A 27,355-nucleotide genomic window follows, 5' to 3' on the forward strand; every position below is an offset into this window, starting at 1 on the left:
TTAATAATGTTGGTTTTTACACTTCTATTTTGAATATATGGAGTACTCCGCATTACGCCATGCAAAGTTTCATGAATGGTAACCGTAGAAACGTGTCCCATAGTTTGCAAGGGAATTCTGATGTAAAACCTTTAGAGAAAGAAGACATAGTGCGACTGATGAGATTAATCCTGGAATCTTTAGAAGTGTCTATACATCTTTGCAATACTTTCTTAAACAGCTTTGGTCCAAGTCGGGTAAGTACAGCATATTTCTTTTTAGAAAAATGAATTTTGAAGGGTTCTATTTTTTAGGAAATCAATTTACTTTCGATATTTTTGATAGTTAGCTACACATATTGATAAAAAAATTTGTATTGAGCCCAATTTAATCAGCCACAACGTTCTATACGTCAAAAATCCATGCAATGTCTTTGAATTGTGAACACAATGTCATTAGATAATTTACTTAGGCAGCTACAATAATGTTATTTTAAAATTTTAGTCATAAAAGCATTGAACTTTTGATTTCGTTTCGTTGTCAGCGGTCATCGCTTCACATTGTCAGTTATGACAATTATATGTTTGTTACACTTTAATTTCATTTTTCTAAAACTGTCATCAAAAATCGACATTTTCGTTAAGTGATCAGTTGACAAAGTTAGTCTTTTTTGTCACCTAGCTGTAAAATACTTTTATCTGCTCTGACTATAGTAAATAGACTATTAATACATTATTTTTAAGGGGGTAGTAGTAGTAGTAGTAGTAGTAGTAGTAGTAGTAGTAGTAGTAGTAGTAGTAGTAGTAGTAGTAGTAGTAGTAGTAGTAGTAGTAGTAGTAGTAGTAGTAGTAGTAGTAGTAGTAGTAGTAGTAGTAGCACAGTAGCAGTAGCAGTAGTAGTAGTAGTAGTAGTAGTAGTAGTAGTAGTAGTAGTAGTAGTAGTAAAAGGGGCGGCCTCAGCCTGGCAATTAGGCCACAAGTGGGCCCTTTTTGCCTACCCCGCCGTCCCATCACCTAACCACTCTCGACGCCCTGATGAACGCCAGGATTTTGGTCCATGGAAGGTCTCTCACCTCAACCCCTTGCAGCTCTTCAGCACCAAAAACTTTATGTCTTATTCTCCCAAAGGCTGCACACTGTCCCAGAAGGTGGACAGGGGTGTCCTCCCCTTCACCACATTTCAGGCATAGAGAGTCCTCCTCAATTCCTATTAAGCTTAAATGCCTCTTCGACTGAGGCTCAGCAGCCATCTCGTCTTGGATTTGCTAGGTCCATGTATAAAACTATGGGCCTGCCTACATCCTCTATTTCTCCTCCTTTATGACCTAAAGTTTGATAGGCCCATTTATTTAGGGCCCCGTTAACGCTGCCTCGTGTGATACCTAAGATTGGTTCAGGTCCCTGTCCGGGTACCCTGGACCCGAGACGAACTAATTGATCCGCCCTCTCGTTACCAGGGATACCCATATGGCCTGGGACCCAAACCAACTCTAATTCTTTTCGTCTGGCCAATGACTCTAGAGCGTCTCCACATTCCTGGACAAGGACAGACCTAGTCATCGGGGAGCTAACCCCTCTGAGCGCGGCCTGACTGTCGGAGCAGATAACAATCTTCTCCTCTACACAATTCCTTACCTCCTCCTTGCTTGCTACCAAAACTCGGCCTGGAAGACTGTAGCGTACCCCCTTTCTGGGGTTCAGGGCTATTCTACGAATTCGTAAGTATGCCCATTGTTATTTTTTCGTCGAGCTACCCCAGTTTATATATATATATATATACAGCGCGCATCAATTTGAACGTTTGGACGAGCTTCCCCCACCACCACGCCGCCGGCCGCCGGACAGTTTTTTACTTAACGAGTACCTTCTCTTTAAAGGGCACTAACACACTAAGTCATTAATTTTCCAGTGAAAAGCTTTCCTGGATGCCGCTGCCTTCCAGATAAATTCCTGCTCCTGAAAACTCGTCTTCTACCCGAGATCCATCAGTATATCATACTAGGGATCCCGGGGAGAACATATCACCATCCTGCTTCCACTGCTCTGTCGAGGGGAAAGTGGTGACATACTTCCTTCCTAACCTAAGCCGGTCCTCTGCTTCCGTAACCCTCATGGCGGATATTGGGATGTCCCTTTCCGCACTGAGGGCCACGGCAGCATGGCCCTAAGTGCGTCCTTTCACTCTCCAACCGCCGGCGTCCCTTATCCTAAGGTATGCCGCCATCGCCTCCCTCATAATCCATGTAGGAAGGGTCGCCAGCCCCTGAAGGACCTCTAACGCGGCCGTTGGGGTCGTCCTCATTGCCCCTGTAATACCTAAGCAGGCAAGTCTCTGGATTATCACCAGCTTCCTGGCTACCGTCACCCGGTCCACACACGGCCACCAGACCAAGGCCCCATACTGCAGCCTCGGCCTGACTACCGCCGTGTACACCCAGTGAAGCACCCTTGGATTGAGCCCCCTGTTTTTGCCAACTACCTTCCTTAACTGCCAGAGGGTTGCCACTGATTTCCTAATCCTCTCAACCTGTGGCCCCCACGACAGTTTGCTGTCCAGGATTACCCCCAAGTATTTGACTTCCCTGACCAAAGTCAGGGATCTCCCATACATGGTTGGAGCTCTGAACTCACCTATCTTCATTCTCCATGTAAATAGGATCATCTCAGTCTTCTTTGAGTTGACTGAGAGCCTCATCTCCTCACACCACCTCTTTATGATCCTACAGGCTCCCTGAATTATGTCGCATACCACGTCCAAAAACCGGCCCGCGACTAGAACCACGCCATCATCGGCGTAAGCATGGGCATCACTGTGTCCCTCCGAGGTTAGGCGTTCCAGGAGACCGTCCATCACTAGGCACCATAGAAGCGGGGAGAGGCAGCTGCCTTGAGGGCATCCCCCCCACTCCCAGGTCCCTACGACGGTCCTCCATGGCTGCACTAACCTTCCTTTCCTTCAATGCCGAACTCACCCATTCGACCACGATAGGCGATGTACCCCGATCTTGGAGCAAGTTGCATATGGTCTCAGTTTTTGCCTTGTCGAAGGCACCTTCTATATCAAAGATTATTGCCAGTAGGACCTCTTTGTACTGAAGGGACTTCTCTACTTTATGCGTGACACTATGTAAGGCCGTCTCTGTGGATCTGCCCCGCCTATATGCATGCTGGTTCGTGTGGATTGGGTTTCTACTCAACGCCCCATCCACCTGTGCACAATTCTTTCCATCGTTTTAAACAGAAAGGATGTGAGACTAATAGGCCTAAAAGACTTCGCCGAAGTGTAGTCTTCTTTTCCAGCCTTGGGGATGAAGACCACCTTGGCTGACCTCCAAGCCTGTGGGACGTAGCCCATCGCCAGACTGGCCCGGAAGACCCTCACCATACATGGCAAGAGAATATCCAGGCCCCTCTGCAACAACAACGGGAAAACTCCATCCGGCCCCGCTGCCTTGTAGGGTTCGAACTCATTCACTGCCTAGGTTACTGCCTCGTCGCCAATGAGCTCCTCGGCCAGGAGCCAATCTGCTTGTGGCATCGGCTCCGCCCTGGTGCCCTCGACGACATGGCCTCCACCTGCAAAGTGAGTTTCCAGTAGAAGTGCTAAACACTCCTCGCTGGAAGTGGTCCAAGTCCCATCTTCCCTCTTTAATGACTCTAATTTCTCCCTTTTGTCGCAGCTTAAGATCTTCATTAATCTGGCTGTCTCCGGCAGGGACCCCAGCTCGCTGCAGTATGCCTTCCAGCCAGATCTCTTGCTACGCCTAAGTTCCTTCTTAAACTCTCTCCTTGCAGTTTTGTAATCGTCCCAAGAGGTCCCTTCCCCTTCCCTGACAGCTCGGTTAAAGACACGCCTGGCCGTCTGGCGGAGACCCTCCAGCGGACCTTGCGCCCACCTGCCGCCCTGAGAGGGCAAGCCTCCTCATATGCCGAGACGATACAACTGCTTAGGGTTTCTAGCTCGTTATCTAACTGCCTTGTGGAGGTTATTCGATCACCCTGGTTGCTCGCTTCTAGGGAGCTCCCTAGGTTACCACGATATACCTCCCAGTTCGTTGCCCTTGGATTTCGTCGGAGAGTTATCGTTTCCGAATCCGACTTTATCTCGAAAGCGATCATCCTGTGATCGGACATCGAGATGAAGTCTGTGATACTTTGAGAAGCCAACGTAATGTCAATCACATCTTTCCGGATGCGGTTCACAAAAGTCGGCTCCTTTGCCCTATTCATGACCTGCAGGTCTGTGGTTGCTATATATTCCAGCAACGCCTCCCCACGGGAATTAATATCCCCGCTGCTCCATACCGTGTGGTGAGCATTTGCGTCACACCCAATCATTACAGGCAGACCTTTATTCTTAGCAAAATTAACTACATTTTCTAACTCTTTAGTAGGCGGTAGTCTACCAGTATCAAAAGGGAGGTATATGCTACTAACTATGACCTTACGCCTAATTCCTCTTACCTTATATTCGAGGATGGCTGCAGTGGCATTCCTGGTCCCCAGTTGTGGTAGTGATACCATCCAGAGTTCCTTGGACGCCATTATGCAGGTCCGAGGTGGCTCGGCTCCATCCTCCTTCCCGACTATCCAATTGTGGCAGGTACTACCTAGCCCCACTACTCGATTCCTGTAAACATAAGGTTCCTACTAAAAAAACTAAACTAACTAAAATTAATTCTCTAAACTAAAATTAATTCTCCAGTCTTATCTGTCAGTAGCTTCACCAGTTCCCCGGTAGCTGACTGACTGTGCTGAAGATTAATTTGCCTCACCTGCAATGTATCCATCTTGGGGCCTGATGGTGCAGTGGGGGGGCTTACTTCCCTTCCTAGGTCGGCCCGGGCTCCCCCGGCGCCTTGGGTGCCTGGCGGACCGCTCCACTCCAAGTCGGTATCCGGCGCACCGCCAGAGTAACCAACTCGAAGTAGAGGACCCACCCGACCTCCTCTAGGCGCCTGGATATGTCCTGGCCAACCATAAAGGTCAGATGCCACCCCCCAGGTCCTCCTGTCGTCTCTATATGCTTCCATCTTCTAACCTCTAGGGAGCGATTTTGAAGCTCCAGCATCGCCCTTACTTTGGGAAGGTTGACCTCTGGGCTTCTCAGCCAGAACCAACCTTCTCCGGCCATGGTGCATCACTTGCCCGGATTGCCCGGAAAGTGACGTCTCCCTCGGCCAGAGATACCCATCTTCCAGGAGCCAGTCCTTTGAAATCTCGTCCTGAGCCGTTACCAGGAACCAGCCCGGATCCACCAGGCCCGAGTTCCTGAAGCGGAGTTCCGGTCCTTGAGGTCCCCCTTCGGGGCCCACCATGGTCCGAAACATCTCAGGGACCAGATTTTCCCTCAGTTTCTGTCCTTCAGGAGGGGTGATCATACCATCCTCACGATTGGATAACATGACCACCTGGTTTTCCCGCCTTTCTTTAGGTACTCTCTCATCAGCCCTCCGTAGCGGCACCCTCACCGCTTTCCCTCTTATCAAGGGAGACACATGTGGCGGCGCCCCCCCGGAAGACGATGGGAGAGTCCTTACCCTCTTCCTCTCTCTCTCTCTGGTGGTGTTGTTTTGTCCGCCCTCGACATTTTTTGGCTGGTCCAGTCGAGGGGCCCGGCTGCTCTTTCGGTCCTCCCGGCCCCCCTTCCCTGACCACTGCTGCTGTGGCAGAGGGAAGAACAAAGGACCGCCTCTTGGCTTCCCTCTTGTCCTCCCTCCACTTCCGCCTTGCCTGAGGGCCTCGAGGTTTTGCCAGCCTTCGGTTGCTGGTTCCTTAGGACCCTCTTTCGAGGTACTGGTCCCTGGCCCGCTTTCCGTTGGTGCCGACATGGAGTGTTGGGCCTCGGATGGGCACGCTGGGCCTGATGTCTCTTGCAACCATTTCCTGGCCTCATCCACTTCCCTCCTTTTCTTTGCCCTAGCCCTAATCCTTCTCTCTCTCCTCTTTTCCTTTCCTCTGCCCCCTCTACCTCCATTGCATCCTTCCCTGAACCAGGGAGCTCGGTGTTTTGATTTGTTGGTACGTTTACAGTATTCTTTTGTTTTTGTCTTCCATGGGACGTTTTTAGAAAGGGGTGTTTTCTCTGTAGTGATGTTTTTGCTCGGTACAATGAACCTCACGGAAATCCAAGTTCTCGCTTCCACTGTTCAGCCATGGTTGAACGTTTTCCCAGAGAGAAGGGTCTGGCAGCCGCTGGTGAAGCACCCCGAAGTGTGCAGCAGGGCCCTTATCCAGGCGCCACCTGGCACTATTACACGCTCCGGGATTATACATCTGATGATGAGGCAGCTATACTATCAGGCGGCACTAGGTGCACCATCCCTAGCTTCTTTCACCGCTACCTCTCCAGATTACCTCTCTACTGGGGTCCAGCCTCGGTATTTCGCAGCGGAAGGGTGGGGGAGTTGGAATGACCGTGCCCGAACGTGTAAGAATGCGTGTGTGATGTATGGTGTTGTGAGTGTAGTGGCGTGTTGGTGTGTGTGCTGTATCTGTTAGTCTGGCATCTCATCCGAGACCCTTCCGACATGGGAAACCCTTCTGGCAAATTGCCGTCGGCATGGCCCTCAGACTCATTGGTGCACGCAAGCCCCTTCACCACGACAAGATAGATACACGAAGGAGTTTTAAGGGGGTAAGTGGATTTTATCGTAGAATTCTATGGACAAGTGAGGTAACTTACTTCCCTAGGGAAAAAAGCGATTTCGAGTTATAAATGCATATTTTATGAACAAATAAATAGAAATATTTGATGAACATTATTAATTAATTATTATGAATGAATACTTATAGTAGGTAATTGTACAGTTATTACATTTAGTAACATTTATAAAATCTGGATAATTATTCCCCTCGCGTTTACTGTCACATTCTTCTCAAAATGATTTGACCGCTCCATTTCAGTCACCGGAGGTTCAATATTATCAGACTGATCCATTAAAACAGCATGATACTAGAACCTGGAGTTGGAGTGTCATTGTAAAGAATCCTGTTGGCCTTTTCATTTTTGTTACTTAAACTGTCAGCAACATAACCTTATGCAACGGTGGCTGATTCCCACCCACCATGTCTCTTGATTGCTAATACATCAACTCCTGTATTAGCTAGTAACGTTGCCGATGTTCTTCAGAATGAATAGCCTGTATATGTTTCAGGATGTTCTAGTTTCAAAAACTGTACACTCTTATCCTCTATATCTACCTTTCTACCTGCTTGATAGCGCATAAAAAAGCGTGAAATTTCAGTTTTAATTTCCAATCTAATCTTGATATATTTCTTGAGAATTTCTAGGTGAGAAACAGAACCCAGACGAGAAGTAATTGTAAACGTACGTAACATACCATTTTTAGAATCTGGAATTGTAACTGCAATAATTTCATCGAAATTTTTTAAATTGACGTCCAAAGTAAGTTTGCATATCTCATCAGAACGGCACTTTCATTAGCAAATATGTATTATGAGATGTCTGAAGGAGAAAATCGTTGACTTGTTTTCTTGTAAAAACGTTGACTTTTTAGGTTATACCCGTAATTCTTACGTTTCAAAAATGCTCTCAGCTTGGGGTATTTTAATTTAATTTCTATATGCTCCTCCGTAGCGCACTTTCGACTTCTCCGGCAATAAAAATTCACGTTATATTTGAAAATCACTCATTTAGAAATAATAATTCAAAACCAGCAAAATTACAACTTTTATGTAACTTTTGTTTATAAACACCTTAGAAACGACAAAATCCAAACAACCAAGGCGACTTTGCAAGATTTCGAAAAATGTCAAAATGAATTGATTAAGAATTATCAAAAATAAAACCTAATCTTTATTTCGTGACGCTGCAGTTAAATATAATTTACTAGTCTCGGACTTTAGTGCCAAAATCGTCCTCGACTGGTTATAAATAATACTTACCTCCTTTATGGTACAAATAACTATTATGTTCTCTAGAACCAAAGTCTTTTTCGTTCTAAAACATAAAACAAATGTCAAAATAGTTTGTCATTTTTTCGAAACTTATTTACAATTTTATTAATTACACGTACATTTTAAGTAATATAACATTTCAATACAATATCAATCAATACAATCAATAACTATTATAAAAAGGTCGATTACAATTTGTTTTGCACTGCATATAAATGGAAAGTGTCGATATTGCAGTGAGTTAAATTTATGCCAGATCCAGTGCTGTCAGTTATCGTAGTTTTTAGTTCGAGGTGTTCAATGAGGCTGCTGCTATAATTGTTTAAGTTTACTGCGCACGTTGTATTATTGGCAAGTTCCGTGGGCTCTGCCGAAGATGGTGATAATTTATTTTTGATTGAAATTTTATTTTGTATAGAATCTTCTATATAATGTCTTCGCTACCGTACTAAAACGCCAGCCTCCATGTCGTTCAGTGGTGGTAATATGGACCGTGCGTCGGCTAACGGAAGAACGTCTAAAGCAGTGTCCTGTATGTTTCCAGATGAGGCAAATTGAGATAAGTTGCTATTTCTTTTGGCACATTCCTTAGTTTGTTGACGACAAACACTTGGTTAACACATTTCTCCCTGCATACTTCACAGAAAATTTTCGACTTGCAGTAACTGCCGGACGTAAAACACATTATTTGCGGTATATCTTCATTTGATCGAAATCACAAAACATATCAGAGTATAAGTTTTGGAATCATCAATTCTTATGGTAATAATTGAATCATTGTCTTCTATATCACCGATCGTTATCTTTAGTAACTCATCTCTTTTCAAAACTCCACAAATACCAATTATTAAAATGACCTGAAAAGTTGTCCAAAACTTAGTGAAATTGATCGATTTATATTAATTTGAATTATTTTTTCTAGCAAAAATCTATTATCAGGTACTTCCTGTAAAAATCTCAATTTCCTCTTTCGTTAGAATTCTGGAATTTTTCGGACGGTATCCAACTGATTTGCTTTTCAAATATGGTATTAGTTTTGGAAATTTTCTATTTAAATTTTTTTAACATTCAGTATACTTTTTAACATGGAATATACTGACTATAACGTTGTAACGAAATTTTTATTAATTTCGTTTCATTTATTTTATTCACGCTGTATAACATCAATTTTAATATAACGCCTCTATTTACTCCATAATTACTCCAATTCATCCTCACACTAAAACCGTGAAACAATCGTATAATGGAACGTACTCTACGTATGCAGTAGATGGCGCGGTACCGGAATTGTCCGAACGCGTGACTGCTATACTATTAATTCGCTCCCTTCCAATTTAGCTCTTGTGGAACAGATCGTATGTTCGATACGCCCTTCAATATTATCAAATTTACACGTGGAAATATTTTACACGCTTCCAAACTGGTACGTAACTGTGGTTTAATAATTTTTATTACTTTGCTTGGCTTGAACTATTTGCTAATTGCTTGTTTCTTTCCTTAATTATTTTAGGTACGACGAAAAAGTTACTTGCGTTTTTTTTCAAGGGCACGTGACAGTATAGGTCCACAACCGTGTTCTTGATTGCATTTTTCTTTTATTTAACGAAGTTTTAGAACCCGTACTGTGTGTTTTTATCAGATTTTAATTCTACGGGGAGATTCTTCTGCACTTGATAAGTATACATAGGGTGTTAGAAAATTCCACTTACGTCACAGACTTGCAGTTTCGACTGAGCCTCTAACAAATTTATAGTCTGGACTGGAATATGGTTGTCTCACCACTTCAAGGATCTGGATGAGGTAAGTTCCTTTTATTTTTTCTTATTTTATATAAGTAAAAGTATCTTATTTCTTCTCACTCCTTCAATTTAATCCTTCTCTATGCTCGCACAAGTGTGGAAACTTTAACCTTGCCTAAAGCAATAGCTTATAGTTCATATAATTTTTATTATATAGTATCTTGTTCTCTCAGTAATTTTTAATATCTTTTATCTTATTATCTCTGTTAAACCACATTACCTACATACCAGGTTGTAAGGGTGTTATACTTTTTATGATTATCAATATTTTTTTGTTTGTTTCAATACACAACATGTGATCTGGTTGTTCGGAAGTATTTTTGTAGTAAATTCTTGTTAATTAAATTTCGATAAATAGATTAACTTTTAGAAGTTTTGTATTTTGATTACATCATTATTTCATAGATTTTCAAATTCTGTTCAATTTTTTTTATGTTCTAATTTAACTGATTAAACACCAAACCTAGTTTAGATTTTCTCCGTTTTAAAATTACACCGTACTTTTATTATATTATTATTAATCTAGATAACTTTAACATAAATTGTAAATATTAAATTTTAAGACATTTTGTACATTAAATTTTATTACTCAATCACAGATAACCAGATTGACACCATTTTTTTTGTAAATATCCTTCTTACTAACACGTTATATTTTTTCCTAATTGCAACTAAAACCATCGTACCATGGATCTTCTGACCACACGACACATCCGATGACAGATGACCATAACGTCAACACAACTTAGATTCCGATCAACGTGGAATTAATTAAGACCCATCTATATCGTAACCAAATCACGTCAGAAGTATATTGTTGTTGCATTCCTTATCATTACGTACAATGAAGGGCAACTTAAAGTCCCCACTAGTTGGGCCGCTCTCATTCTATCGCGCCCCACCACAAATAATTACGGAATGTTTCGGACTGGGAGTGCGGTATGGAGATATACTACACCGTGGCACCAAAAACTCTGATATATTCGATAGGGTAAATAATTAATCTGATACCAGTTGCATTTGATATTTTTTAAAATATTATTTTATTAATGATATGTAATGTATTGTAACATTTCTTGGTTAGTTAAATAATTATATTGAAGATTTTTTTAAAAATAAAATGTTATAAACCGTTTACTATTTTAACCATTGTTCACTACATCCACATACCTGCATATTTAGTGTTTTCCTGTATTAGAGATATTCATTTATAAATGTTGTCTTAAATCAATACATACAGGGTGGACTAATAGTGATTATATTACTCCCATGTCATATAGATAGAAAATACATATTTTATTAGGGCATCGAGCGGTGCCTTAAAGAGGACATTTTAAAAATATTATGAAGTATACGGAGCGTTTTGGAAAGATGTATCAAACATGATTTATAAATAGGATGACCCGTTTTTTATATTTCATATATACAAAATATTTCAGACAAAATAACTAATGTTTTCAAAAATGAATAAAATATATAAATTGCAAATGAAAATGTAAAATTAATAAATAATATTATACACTATAAACGTAAAAGATAAAGATAATTTTCTTAATTTTTTTTCTTGTAATAATAATTAATTGTTGATTACTGTATGTAGACCAAATATCTCAACATCTTAATTCAATTATCATATATCTCTATCACATACTATACTAATCAATCAGTATGATTTATGAATGAATTACGTATGGCAATTTTTAAATACTTACCTCCACCCTAGGAAAAGTCGCTAAGAATATGGCGAATCCTTCGAGCAGATACTACTGGAGGCATGCCATTGCGAAAATTGTGGCTGAGTGTGCGAGAGAGACAAAAAGTACCTCAGTACAAGCGGTCTCACTCTAGCACGCCGCGATTGGTTGGAAATGAATGCTCCAACCAATCGCGGCGTGCTAGAGTGAGACAGCGTGTCTGAGATACTGTCTGTCTCTCAGCCACACTTTTCGCAATGGCATGCTACTTCCAGTAGTATAGTAACCTGTTCATTGTCGTGATTTTAATTTAATACTTTTAATTATTATACATTAATGTCTGATTCATTATTGTAATAAAGAGATTGTTAAATATGTAGTAGTGTTACACGTAAACTAACTTTTTGTTATTAAGAGAAGTTACATTTTTTGGTTAAATACAGGTTTAGTTATTTGAATTCCAGCAGAAATAATTTAGATTATATATCGGTCTGAATTTTATAAATTTTGTTCAAAAACTTACGAAAGCGTATTTATTTTCTAAACATATTTTAAAATGTAAGTCTACTATAATTTTTATTTTAATATTATTAACTATTTATTGCGTATAGTATTGCTTATAAATAAATAATCACTAATAAAATACTCAAGAACAAGATAACTAAACTAAACAACTACTCGACATCATAAAATAAGGTTTTTAATTTATAAAGTTGGGTAAATTGTTTATTGTTGCTGATATTAACAAAAATAGACATGCATTGCACCGATCAGGAAAAGGCTAGAATAATTGATGCTCTTTGGCAGCAGGGAGATTCAGTTCGTAACATGAAATCACCTACGTCTCTTTGTTCCCACGACACGGCTTTTCTTATAACGTTAATTGTTAATTTACTGTTGGACGTATACGGACCGGGATTTTAGAGACCATAATTAAACAAAGGGTTAAACTTTTATTTTCAGAAATTTTACATTGATAGTTCATGTAAGTAATAAACGCGCTAGCAGAGTAAAATATAACATTAATGAACAGTCTGCACGTGGCAGCGCTAGGCCCGCGCATGCGCGTGAACATCGTTCTCTTAGCGTGCTTGATTTTTAACTTGAACGTTTCAAATTCGGTTAAAAAATCTTGCGCGCGACGAAGGTGGCGTTCACGTGCGTGCACGGACCAGGCGCTCCTTCTCCCGCGTACTTTAACTTTACTGCTGCTAGCGCGTTTGTTACATGAACTATTAATGTAAAACTTTCTGAAAATAAAAGTTTTATCCTTTCTTTAATTGTCTCTAAAATCCCGATCCGATACGTCCAATAGTTTAACAGTTACATAAAAAAATAAAGCTATCTTGAGAACAAAGAGGCGTAGGTGATTTTTCTTTTTTTTTAAATTACCATAAAAATAAGCTCTATTTAACGCAAAAAGAACGAATTCCAGAGCGACCTTTGCCTAACCCTGGGGTCAATTTGATTATACCGCTGTTTTTCACATCCTACTTTGTTAGTTATAAAAGGCAACTTAATGACAATTTTTTGAAATTTTTCTTTTTCGATACGTTTCTTTTGATCAAATAGAACCTATATCTACGATATTAACTTCTTAAAATTAACGTTTAATTAAACAATTAATTGCAAAAAAAAACGAACGAAGTTAATTAACAAATACCTGGAGCAACAATTTCATTCACGGTCAATCGAATTGGCCCTAGGCACATATGTTGATCTTTGGATTGACCGCCTTTTCCATAAATTTTATCAACATCCATCTATTTTTGCAATAATAATGCTTAATTTTCGAAAACTTATTTTTCCGCGTTCGGCTTTTTTTACAGTTAACAAATTAGTGAAATATGGTTTTAGATACCTTAACTAAATTATAGGTAATTTAATTGCCTAAATGCCGCCAACATAGAATAACTATTTTTCCGATATGTCGTCTAGATTTTCATGGGTAGTAAAAAAAGTGAAAAAACACGTAATTTTGCAACTTATTTACTTATTTGTAATTTGTCAACTTAACGTCACTTCTTTCGAGTTACTTTTTTGATATTATCATACCCTTGTCCTCCATAAAATGCAATAAATAAATACCTACTAATATTTTTTAGTAAATATTCAGGTTTTGTGATATAATTCCACTGGAGGAAAGAGTAATTATTTAAGCCTTTTCCTGATCGGTACAATATATGTCTGTTTTGTATTAATAACAGCAACAACAAACAATTTAAATTTAAAAAAAAAACTCAATCTTGACAGAAACACGCGTAATAGACAAATACGTAGGTATTGCCTAATGGCTAATAAATGGTAATGGTAGTAGCATTTAGACCGCATGCGTGAATTCAGTTGTTCCCGCAGATGCTTCGCCCGATTTTTTTGCTATTGCTCGTAAAAAGCACTGAGTTTATTTGTAAACAGCATAATATGACTTAATAGTTGCGGGGATTAATTTACTGTTTTCAACTGATTTTTTATTCACACCAATACAATGGTAAGTTCAATTTTGTGTAAACAGACTTCATTAATTTATGAGTTCGTTTATTATTATTCTTATTATTCTTTATTATTATTATTAATATTGTTGTTATTTTTAGTGTTACTGCTATTATTATTATTCTAATCGTTTAAATATTTATTGTCATAAAAAATATATAATATATTTTGTTAAAAATAACGTATTTTTATTTACATCAAAGTTTCATTGTTTATTAATAGTTGACATCTAAATTAATTGAAAACTATTAGCTATTTATGCGCCAAGCACAATTACGTTTATTATTTTTAATATTAGTTTTATAGTTAGAGAGATATATGATGAGTGAATTTAGATTTGGTCTACATAATTGTAATACACAATTATTATTATAAAGTGGTATAATATAAACAAAATTGTTTCTTTTTTAAGAAAATCATCTTTACCTTTTACGTTTATAGTGTATACATTATTAATAAATTTTATATTTTCATTTGCAATTTAGGTATATGTTTGATTCATTCCCGAAAACATTAGTTATTTTGTCTGAAAGATTTTGTATATAAAACACAGAATCAAAATGAAGATTGTTTACTGTTCCATCATTATTTCATTATTATCATGATTAAAATATGAAATATAAAAAATCGGGTCATTGCGCGCGTTTAAAAACCATGTTTGATGCGGCCTTCGGAATCACCCCGTATACTTCATACTATTTTAAAAATGTCCCCCTTAAGGCGCCTAAAAATTATTCTCTATCTGTATGGAATAGGAATAATATTATCACTATTGGCCCGCCCTGTATGAATATTTCTAGTAATGGAAAAAAAACTTTAAATATGCAGGTATTGAATGTTGCGAACAATAATTAAAAAAGTAAATAGTTTTTATATAATATTTTATTTAAAAAAAATAATTCAATATTCTTATTTAACTAACTACGAAATGTTAACATATCATTAATAAAATAATATATTTTAAAATATCAAATGTAACTGTTATCGGATTCATTATTATTCATCCTATTGAATACAACAGTTTTTGGTGCCACGGTGTATATTTCCAAACAACACTCGCAGTCCGAAACATTCCGTAATTATTTGTGGTGGGGCGCGAGAGAATGAGAGCGATCCAACTAGTGGGGACTTTAAGTTGCCCTTCATTGTACAAGTAGAGATATCTGGTCACCATTTATTTTGTTGTTTCAATCTGTTAAACCTATTGCCGTGATTTTAAATTAACATTTATTAGCTTGTTTACAAGAGTTATTTATGTAATTTGATCACTAACTCTAACATTGTATTAAACCTGTTTTAAGAACATTTTGTTTAAGTTTTCATTCCTTCCTCATATAATTGAATAGATGCCATCAAGAATTTCAGAAACACCCGGGGACTTCTGATTAGCATGATCAAAGGCTGATTGCGACTCGCGACTTGACTCAAGCACGGCTACCGATTGATTGACTCTGACACGCACCAATATCTTTGGCAGGAAAAATGCCTTCATCTCTGTAGGCCCGGACGCCTAGTAGAGGCACGTCCTTTCTCCTGTCCTAGTTAGGACTCGCCGCCCCGCTGGGGCCGTTTCTCTGGCGCTTTTCTTTCTTCGCCGGCTCGTATGTATAAACCCTCGGGAGTGTCGTACATTGATCGCGGACGACTCGTGCCATCTGGATGGTAGGTTTGGGTGAGGTCGTGAGGCTATGAATCTGAAAGCGCACTGTTAAGGTGACCCTGGCGCCGGAGGATATATGGTAGCTCCAAGGTAGGTTGAGAGGGAGTGTATGTATGTGTGTCGTTTTCGTTTCTTGATCCCGACTATCCTGAAACAGACAGAAAAACAGAACATTTCGACTCAGCCTGCTTCCAGGAGTTGGTGTCTGGTTCGCCTGCATCTGCCGACAGCCTCTTTGGTTCGGTAGTCCGCCACGTTCCGGATCAGCGGATTGCTGTGGATCTCGGCGAGCTCGAAAAGATTTATCATGCCCTGTCTGATCGCTTCCAGGGCTGACGTGAATCCCAGATCCCGACCATTGACGCTGTTGCGGATGTACCAGGGGGCCCCCTGTCTCGCGACAAAGTGCGAACTTCTCGACGGCTTGCACCAAGGCTAGGTGCGTCTTCGCAGGGTCCCAGTGTAAGTCAGCTGTGGCTTCAATACTGGGCAGATAAGGGTTAGCTTATTCCGTAGGCAGAGACGGCTGTCCTCGCACAAAATCAGATACATCATCGCCCTCATGGTTCTTGTTTTGTGTACCACGGCGTCGACGTGCGGCTCCATGTCAGCGTACGATCTAGATACTTGACGTTGGTTGCCCACTAGATGTCTTCCCTGTTGGGCCTCACGTGTCCCTGGAAACGCATGCGGTACCTGGGAAAACGTAATACTTGTGTTTTTTCCGTTTTATTTGCCACCTTCCATCTGTTGCACCAGTCCTCCAGTCGGCTGCCGGCTCTCTTCGCTATATCTTCGCCATCTTAGAGTTCCGCGAACGGACCGCGATAGCCGTGTCATCAGCGTAGAGGCACAAGTCGTGGGCTCTGTCCTAGGCATATCGGATGTATAGACGTTGAATAGGTGTGGTGATAGTACGGGCCTTGGGGCACGCCTGCCTCGATGTCTCTGGGGCTCATTTTGTGAGCATGTTGATGTCTCCTGGCTTGCCACTCTTAATTCGGGGGGCTGTTGAGCCTTGAGGGCCTGGAGCAGATCCTGGTGCAGCTCTGCTGACGTTCTCTCTAGGTCTTGAAAGGCCTGTCTTTAGGCTCCTGGACTATCTGTCCTGAGATTATGTCGATTATAAATAATAACAAATGGAAATAATTATATTTGGGTGGCCTTAATAAAGGCATAATTTTTTGTGGGGTCTCCACTTCACTGTTCCTCGCATTAATCACTCACTGCTTAACTGCACAAAACACGTACAGCTCGGTTGCTCGATTGGAGCTGTCATCAGATTGTCGATATTTTTTATCACTTCTACATTTTTCCTCTTATTCGTTAGCTACCAGCTAATGCAACAGGTATTTGTAAAATTTGAAAACATTTTTAGATACAGCACATACGAACACTCAAAGCACACTGCCATGAGTCGTATGCATATGTGTCTCGTCGTGGTGTGATCTCAATATCTACGGAACGGGAAACGTAGGAATCTCGTAGGACACTCGTCTTGCAGCTGTCCCGTGTCCGTCTTCGATGTGTGTCTAGACCGTTATGCGACAAAGCCCTACGGAAAATTGTAGACTAGCTAAATAAATTTAACAGGTACTTGACGAAATCATAAAATTAAATACGCATATCATTTTTAGTATAGCATTTTATATCTCAGTTTGCAATCATATTTTGCTATGATTATAATTATTTTTTAAGACTGCATGTGGATGTAGTTATAATTACCAAATTGGAGATCAAACGAACTTACCTGTAAGTGAAGTTCGATCGTAATTATGTAAGATGTCCAATCCGAAGATATCACTTATTTTACCACGTAGTACGCTTCTATCGTACTCCCGGTGCTCAAGGTTTAAAGATTAAAATTCCCTTTCCCCACCTACCTACATCAGCCTACTGCGCCCTACTGTTCTCATTCTGTTTAAATATGGATAATGAATATAAGAATAATCGCAATCCGGGATGATGTTATACTTAACATATTATTGGGTGGGGGGAAGTGATATCTTCGGATTGGACACCTCACATAACTTCACTTACTTCACTTACAAGTAAGTTCGTTTGATCTCCAATTATGTGTCGGTGTCCAATGCTCAATATCACTTATTTTACCACGTAGATGTTCAGAGATGGTTGCGATTATTGCTGTTCTCATTGTATGTATACACCTATATCTACATACATATACATATAATATATACACACATTTACATGTATACGTACGTACACAGTTATATACATATTATTATTATTATTTTTTGATACTATCTTGATTTTGAATATTTTCTGTGAAAGAAAATTTAATAATTTTTGATAATTTAAATATTGGTTATAAACGTTTTACACCAAATAAAAGAGTTCTGCCACATTCTTCCCCTGTGTTCCCCAATATTAAGAAGTCGTCTAGGTAATTTACACAGGTAATACCTGACTTCCTTAATTTTTCTACTATAGGTTTAATCAATTTTGTGAAACTATATGGTGCTGACGACAGGCCGAAAGGTAAACAAGTAAATTCAAATAAATTATGTTCAAATTGGAACCTTAAATATTTTCCGTCCTCTATGCATATAGGAATGAAATAATATGCATCCTTAAGTTCGATCGTTGACATAAAATTGCCTTGCTGGATAAGTCTTAAGGCGGTTCTGTAATCCTCATTTTAAAATGGGGACTGTCGACAAATGTGTTTAATTGTTTTAGGTTTAGGATGAACCTTTCCTTACCATTTGGTATGTCTCTAAGAAAAATATTAGAAACAAATTGATTGATGCATGGCTTACAGTTATTAATTGCACCAATCTCTAGTAAATCCCGATTTGATATGTTCATTAACCGAGTTACCTCTGGTGAGAGGATCTGTTTTGGTGGCTTTCTTTGAAGAGGAGTTCTCTATTTGTTTTGGTATTTACTCTGATTGTAATGCTGAACTGTTGAGGTTTGCCCTTTTTGTGGCCTCACTTCCCTCTGCTGGCAGGCCAGGCGTCTCTTGTTTAACGCTGTGCCAAAATAATTGAAGGGGAAAGTGGATGAATGTGTTATGTCACAATTAGCTAATATCTCGGTTGTTCTCACAAAATCGATTTTAAGTAATTTAATTTTAAGTAAATTTTATCATATAATACGTTCATCCACTCTAAAAATCCATGACAAAGTGTCAGTATACTTATGAAGGTCTGTGATTCAATACAGTGATACAAAACATGTTCTTCAACCGAATATCTCAACTTTTCAGAAATTGTAACATAACACATTCATCCACTTGCCCCTTCAATTGTTGTAGTGGTGAGATTGTCCCTCTGCCCCTCCTTTTGCCCTGTTATATTTTTTGGCAAAATTCTGATAATTTGCACCAGATGTAGTAGGTTGGTCAAGCTTCAATTCCTTACTAGCTTTTTCTAAATATTTCATATTTTTTAATTTTTCTCCTAATTCGTCACCGAAAAGGTGTTCTGTGGGGGAAATTTTTTCTGCCATTTCTTTGACAGGTTTACTTAAATTAGGCATTATTAATGCCCGTCTAATGTGTGTAATATTATGGATTAAATGTGACAAAATTCTACCTGAATCTCCTAGGTATTGAAAAAGCTTACTCTTTTGTTCCCTAGGAATATTTTCCTTATCCTCCAGAACTTCGTTTAGGCCTTTTGCCAAGGCCGATATACCCGTGCATATTTGAGACTGAATGTCTATAGGTATATGCGTTGTCTCGTTTGGACATTATTACTGATAATATATGTTTAATTTCGGGGTTTACCTTTGGAGGATTGAGAGAACTGCAATTGCTAGGTAACGGATAGCGCACTGTCAACTTTTCTTTTTCAGAAAGTATCAGTCCGTTTTTAATAATGTGGCCCCAACGGCTGCACCAAGCGGGGTGCATCACGAAATCTGATTTTTTGTGTTTTTCTGGGTCGTCGCCCAGTATTTCTAGAAACTCGACCGGTATATCTTTATTATTGTGAAGTTGTAAAATCGGAGAATTTTCCCCTGTCTCCGATGTGTTACCTATTTGATCTGTCTCGTCGAGTTTTTCACCTAAACCCAACTCAATATTATTTGATGTCATATCGCACGGACTATGATCATCTATTATAGATAAAATGCTTGTCGGGTCGTGCGAGGCTCGATCTGCATTATTTTTACGAGACCCCGTATCGCCAGGATGACGGCGATCGCTGCATAAAGCCTGCCGTTTCCTATTACTTGTAGGTGCTTGTTCTAATGATCTTGAACGACTGCTATCCCTGTGGTGAGATTCCGAGCCGCTCGGGCTGCGATAATTTCTACTTTATTTGTTGTTGCGTGTGTTATGACTGGTGCGAGAGCGAGAGCGTTCTGTACTTTTAGGATGTGACGTACCTCTATGACGGCTTTTGACGTTTTGATATTTACTTTCCAATTTTTTAAGTCTCCTTAAGAGATCTTTCTTCGAAATGTTTTTCTCGCAGTTATTTGAGTCCGACATTACTAAAAAACCTGTAATAAAACTTAATGGCTGACCAGTATTAATATACTTACTAAGTTTGACGTGGCGACGAACCTTATGTCAAGAGCACAAAGCGACGAATGAGAACACTAGGGCGAAGTAGGCTGATATAGGTAGGAGGGGAAAGGGAATTTTAATCTTTAAACCTTGTGCACTGGGAGTGCGATAGAGGCGTACTACGTGGTAAAATAAGTGATATTGAGGAGTGGATACCGACACATAGTTTATAGTTATCGAATTACTATTTATTATTTCATCATTTCATATCCGTGTAAAATAATCCAAGTTGTACAATTAGTTCGTTATTATACAAATATATATTTTTTTGTTTTCCGACCAGCTCATGGACATATTGGACCAACTGTTGCCAACAGCATATGTGGTCAATACAGCATACTGGCCGCTTTATCAAACTGAGACAGGAGATAGCATTTGTATATGTAATATATTCAACATCAATTGTCCCCACATGCCAGGAGGTTTATCATGGATCGATTTAGATCGCCCAATAAACGAGTCGGTTAACTTTAAAGAAGGGAATGGAAATATAACTCTCACGGTAACAATTGTAAATACGTAATATTTTCAAAAAAACATGTCTAATTATTATTATTTGCTCTCATATTTTTTAATCTATTTCAAAGGCATTCAGTTCGATCATATTTAAGCTTGTTTTTTAAAGATCTTATCGAACGAAGTCAATGTTCTTCGATTTATCAATCTTGTCATATTTTACGCTTTTGACAGTCGTTTCGAAATGTCATCAATTTTTAAATATGTGTTGTTTATATAGTTTTATTTAGTTTTATAGTGTTTTTAATTAAAAAAAATATAAGAATCATTTTTCCTAAAAAGATTTCTAAAGTTTCTTATTACTGCTATAACTAAAGCACAGCACAGTAGTTTTCTCATAGCAGCTACCTTGATGTAAAATTTGAAAATGGCATTAGAATTAGTAGGGATTTGAAGGATTTCAAAAAAGAATCTTCTTTTACATAACTGCATGGGCCATTTCCAATCAGAACCTCTATGCTTCTTTGAATTTTTTTTGTAGAATGCGTTGTTGCCGAAAAAAGTACAAAACGTATGAGAATATTAGCGGCTCATCAACATCGAGGATCATAGAATACTTATTTTGCTCTAATTTCTAAATTAAGGTTAGAAATATGCGATTATGGAAAGGTTGATTATATCAGCTGATTATATTTCATTCAAATATGTGCAAATTTTGCAGGAATTAAAATTATTGTGGCTTTTATCTATATTGATCAGAATCAAAATTGTTGCGGTTTTTTTAACTTTCAGCTGTGCATTATACGAAAAGAATTAAACAGAGACAAAAGTTTTGGTTGAAAATTGTTCATCTAGTATGGCGGAATTATAGTATTTGGAGTCCATATTTTCAATGGTGTTTGTTTTGATCAGTAAAATTATAAATGATTTATTGCAACGTTACCGTGGCATAATTTGTAGAAATTATTTTTCAGTTAAATACCATTATTATGTTGCTTTTGTAAGTATTTTTTTTCTATAGTTAGTATCCACGATCGGTAAATAACAATTGCTCAAAGAAATCTCGTTGATGCGCAATGAGTGCGGATATTTGTAATATTCGTAGACCCCGTACCAATTTTAATACTTTGGAATCCAAAACATTGATTTATAATACGATAAAATTTAAAAAAAAAATAAGATTGTAAACATAGGCAATTCGTCCACATTTATTGGAACTTGAACTAAAATATGGGTCATTATTTGTTACTTTATTGTGAACTAAGTAATATAATTTTTTTTATAAATAAACCACATTTAATTTTTATTTTATATATAAGTTCTCTGGTGCAATAAGTTTGAAGAAGAATAGATTTTGTAAATATTTTTAATATTTTTTTTTTATAGGACTTGCATATGATTATTTCAAAAGAAGTTTCAAAAATCCTGTACATTAATTCTGCAGGATGTGCGGATTATAAATATTCAAAAATGTATGAAATCTACTTGAAGTTTAAAACAAAAAATTGTTGGATAGATGCCATAGATGACTTTGAGGATAATGTAATCAAGTGCCAGTTAAGGTAAGTTTATAAATTGTTCTTTACAAACAAACAAAAATATGAGAGATAGAGATATTTCAATACAGTTTTGACAGATTTCCTATGAAAAGATATAATGAAAGTTGAAGTAGAAGCGAAATGATAAGACAAGATAAGCTATACTATTAAAGAAAATGAAAACATTATGATGTAAATTATTTATCATGGTGGGATTTTGTTGAAAATTTGAATATCCAGGTTACCGCCCATGAACTTTTCAATGAATATATTTTCAAAACTACATTCCCGCTTATAAAGGAAGTTGCCACCAAGTTTGTTGTTTTAAATTTGTATAAACGTTTCCATATTTAAAATTAGCCGTTTTCAAGATAATGCGATTTAAAAAAATACATGCAGCACTGTTGGCTTCAAAATTATACAGGCTGTTACAAATTCGCTTCTCACTACAGGGATCTCGGAAACGGTAAGAGGTACGAAGTAGTTTAAATGGGGGCAAAATTGCGTAATCAAGGGACCAACATTACGCCTCTAAAAAATCTAGGCTAACATGATTAATTTTCGAAATATTTGACAAAAAAAGGAAATTTTGGAAATCCGTTTTTGTTCCATTTCAGCCTTGTTTGAGGAGATATTGAAAAAAGAAGAACACTTTCTCATAGCCACTTTTTGCCTTCAATCGAATGGCATAATCAATTTTTTATATGTAATAACGTTTCGTCTCTCCAGGACCATCATCAAATATGACCCTGGAAATTTTATTACATTTTTGTAAGCCTTCATGATGCCCAATACTGTAGTGCCTCAGCCCTAACTAGATTCAGACGTTTTGTCTCGAAAAATTCATCTTCAGTGTATTCGTTCCAAATTTATCTAAATTTTTTATTTAGATTTCTTTGTTTATTAAATCATCGTACACTGTACGTGTCGTTAGACCCTGTGAAATCGATCTAGTTATTCAAACTATTACCACCACGCATTAAAATAAAACATTATTAGTTTTAATCCCGCGCTCATACTTATTTCTAGGGTTCTCGAGTGCTCAAAATTCAAACAAATTCCGATCTATTTATTTCAGGATATTCATACAAATACGAGTACATCTGACATGCTCTTTCACAGTTCCAGTTACAGATATAATGAATTCCGATAATATTATGCTGATCTTCATTTTTATCCTTTCCCAAAACAGAAAAGAAAACAAAACATTTACTGAAATTTTTTAAAGAATAATGTTCAGTTGGCGTTTTGGTTGTTCATATGCATTTTTAAGAATTAATTTGTCATAATAAAATTAAAATTGTAAGAATATTTTAATTTTGATGCAACAACTTATTGAGTTATGTATGACCAAGTGATGGTAATAGATAATAATAATAAATGTTCTATTGTAGCGCGTGGTGGTAATAGTTTAAATAACTAGATGGATTTCACAGGGTCTAACGACACTTACAGTGAACGATAATTCAATAAACAAAGAAATCTAAATAAAAAAATTAGATACATTTTGAACGAATACACTGAAGATGAATTTTTCGAGACAAAACGTCTGAATCTGGTTAGGGCTGAGGCAGTACAGTACAGTATTGGGGGTCATAAAGGATTGCAAAAAATGTAATAAAATTTCCAGGGTCGTATTTAAAATAATGAATTTGATGATGGTCCTGGAGAGACGAAACGTTACATATAAAAATTGATTATGCCATTCGATAGAGGACAAAAAGTGGCCATGAGAAAGTGTTCTTCGTTTTTCAATATCTCCTCAAACAAGGCTGAAATTAAACAAAAACGGATTTCCAAAATTTCAAGTTCAGTTTTTTTTTCAAATATTTCGAAAACTAATCATGTTAGCTTTGATTTTTTAGAGGCATATTGTTGGTCTCCTGATTACGCAACTTTGCCCCCATTTAAGCTACTTCGTAGCTCTTACCGTTTCCGAGATCCCTGTAGTGAGAAGCGAATTCGTAACAGCCTGTATACCTCAGAAACAGTTCACGCGGAAATCTTTATTTTTTGGGTCAATGAAAGCAGAAGTCATGGGGTTCCTTACGATGTTTTCAAAATTAGCCAGTTTTATACAGGGCCCTGAAAACTATTTGAGAAGCCGAGGAAATTCAAACGTGTGTAAGTCATTTTTTTAAATGTATATTTACCCTGTATATTTTCGCATTTCCGAATTCACTAGAAAAATCTACGTTGCTACTTTCCCAAAACGTAAAAAGTTTGATTCAATCTTCCTAAATTTCTTTTTTGTCATTAGGTACTGGTAAATAAATCTTTCATTAAATGTGCGTCTTGTCCTGTTCAGAACCTTGTTACATTCGCCATGAATAAAGAATAAGTTTAAAATATCACTGTTCGAATAATTATTCACTTCATCCATTTTTAAGAATACAGAAACGTCAGTGATTTTTTTTGGTGCTTTGACAGGGCTTTTGTTTTCATAGGTAACTATTAGTTTCTTACACAAAACGTGATTTTTCGCATTTTAAATAGAAAAGTGGTGATCAATCATAAACCATCAAGAATAACTCTAGCAACCCTTGTATCTACTGACGTAGATTTTTTTAGTGAATCCAGAAATGCGAAAATATACAGGGTGTTTCATTAAAAAAAAATGATTTACACACCTTTGAATTTCCTCGGGTTTGTCAAATAGTTTTTCAGGACCCTGTATAAAACTGGCTAATTTTGAAAACATCGTAAGGAACCCGATGACTTCTACTTTCATTGACCCAACAAATAAAGATTTCCGCGTGACCTGTTTCTGAGGAATATACGGACGGACTATACCCAATGATTAACAACCTAGAATTTTTGCATAGATGACGATCGCAATCTACCTTTATGAAAAATAAGTTCCCTGAAGAATTTGCCGACGATAGTATCCTCTTGGTTCACCTCGGTAAAATTCATAGTTTAGAAAATATTTGTGATTTTATTTCACAGTACACATCGAGCAGTGCCTCCATTATTTTTTTTTACTATCTACTAATGTAAGTTTTACTAACAAAATTTGACAAACACATTTTACATATAATACAAAATAGAAAAACAAAACAAGAATAAGTTAAAATAAGTTAAAAAAAAAACAATTTAAAAGAAAGAAAACTATCAAAATACATTTTCAAAGTTGGCACCTTCCACCTCCACACATTTCCTAAGTGTACAAATGCTATTTGTTTATTACACGAAAAAACATTTCTGGGGTATGTCTAATATTATCACAATGGAAATTAATTCTTTGTAGCAATGCAATGCAATATTTGTCTGTACTAGGGCTGAGTACAATAAATTTTTCAGGTATCCCCACAGGAAAAAGTCCATCGGACTAAAGCCTGGAGAACGCGGTGGCCATGAAACCGGACCTCCTCTTCCTATCCATTTATTATTAAACACAATAATTTCGTATATCAATATTGAAATGGGGAAGAGCACCATTGTGCATTAACCAAACATTTCTTCGGATGTCTAATGGAACGTCGTCTAATTATTATTAAATTAATTAAATAAATTATTGTTGCCCATTCAGAGGTTCATCAAAAACGTATGGACCTATTAAATTGTTACGCACTATTACTGCCCATACATTAATAGTGGGTAAGAATGTAATAGGTCTATATGTTTTTGAGAAACGTCTGAATGGATATCGATATTTGGAGTTAAATACTTAAGTTAATTTAACTTATTCTTGTTTTGTTTTTCTATTTTTTTATGTTATGTGTAAAGTGTTTGTCAAATTTTGTTAGTGAAAATTACGTTAGCAGACAGTAAAATTTTCTAGGCTCTTATTTTAAAAATATGTATGGTTCTAACACAGTAATTATGTTCAATTAAATATTAAAAACAAAAATGGTGGGGGCGCCGCTCGATATGCACTGTGACATAAAATCACAAATATTTCCTAAACTATAAATTTTGCCGAGTTGAACCAAGAGGGTATTATCGCTGGCAAATTCTTCAGGGAAGTCATTTTGGTTGTTAACCATTGGGCATAATCCGTCCCTGGCGTTCTGAAATGAAGTCTCACATACACATCAAAGACAAGCTGTACGCATGTGTTATTGATCACCGAATTTGCAACATTTGTGCTTGTCTACTATAGCATTATAGTTGCGTAAATTTTAAAGAAATGTAATTATTTTAACGTTTATATTTTATGTTCACTACCAAGTAGTACCTATAATATCTTTGTCAGGAGTTTATTTCCTAAAACTGTGAAAAAGAAGACTAGAAATCATATCCTATATGATAATTTAAAATGTATTTTCCTAATATGTTAACATATCTACAGTATACGTAAAAAAATAAATATATAGGTAAAGCATTTATTATCATATTAAAAAATGCTATTTTTCTTTATTATTTTCAATCGGAAATTGATTTTATCATCAATTTAAAAAGAAAATCAAAGTTTGTTAATAATTTGTTTTACATATGCTGTCAAATTTTTGGCGGATACTACATACTTTATGATTTTTTTGTTTTAGATTCGAGTTAGTAAAACCAAAACTAGATTTCAATACCTTTTGCTTATGGCTCACCCCACATCCACTCTTTAATCCACTATATGGTAAACATTTTTCCTGCTTGCTGGATAATGTGTTATTTAATGTCTATCCAAATAGCTTAATAGTTACTTGGGATAAATGTCCCAAGTACACACTAAGAATTACGGAAAAATATGTGGTTAAAGACTGGGAAACACTTAGAATGGAAGATGTTGGACTAGATGGATGCCAGAGACCCTAACAAAACAAAAAGTAATAGAATATGATCGATCAGTACTGTTTCTATGTAGTGGGATATTTTTGTTATGAAGCAGTATTGTGATGTCGTACAGGATTTTCCAAGGAAAAAAGAGTGCAGTATTTTATATTTTGCCTACATTACTTTATTTTATATATTGGTCTGAGAATTGTTTACCTTCATTTGTTGCTAGCCCTTTGTTCAGTGAAAGATACTGCGCTTTTTTATTTTATTACAATTATTATGATAATAGTTGCAATAATAATATTTCATTTTGCATTCAATAAAATATACAAAAATGATCGTGTGATAATTCTCTTTACCTACGACCACTACTGTAAATACTTAAAAACACACCGTCTGCGATCAATGTAAGATTCCTATTACGTACGGTAAAAAAATCGCACAGCTTGGTAAAAAAATCGCACAGTTTTCCTAGCAACCGCCTAGCAACGGTCAATACAATACTGTTTGTATTGACCGTTGCTAGGCGGTTGCTAAGAAAGCTGTGTGATTTTTTTACCG

At 37.4% G+C, this 27,355-nt stretch overlaps 1 protein-coding gene across 2 annotated transcripts; it reads left to right on the forward strand.

Moving 5' to 3' along the window:
* Positions 1–27,125, forward strand: LOC108916431. 2 transcript variants are annotated; one of them, XM_018722680.1, is made up of 4 exons: positions 1–236; positions 20,371–20,598; positions 21,930–22,105; positions 26,572–27,125. In XM_018722680.1, the coding sequence occupies exons 1-4, from the start codon at positions 60–62 to the stop codon at positions 26,831–26,833; spliced, it is 843 nt and encodes a 280-aa protein (XP_018578196.1). In that variant the 5' UTR covers positions 1–59; the 3' UTR covers positions 26,834–27,125. The 2 variants fall into 2 exon arrangements, with proteins under 2 accessions (XP_018578196.1, XP_018578197.1); XM_018722681.1 differs by having other exon boundaries at positions 20,371–20,589.
* Positions 27,126–27,355: the final 230 nt, after the last annotated feature.

This window comes from Anoplophora glabripennis, unplaced genomic scaffold (assembly GCF_000390285.2).
Source record: "Anoplophora glabripennis isolate ALB-LARVAE unplaced genomic scaffold, Agla_2.0 scaffold1675, whole genome shotgun sequence".
Lineage (NCBI taxonomy): Eukaryota > Metazoa > Arthropoda > Insecta > Coleoptera > Cerambycidae > Anoplophora > Anoplophora glabripennis.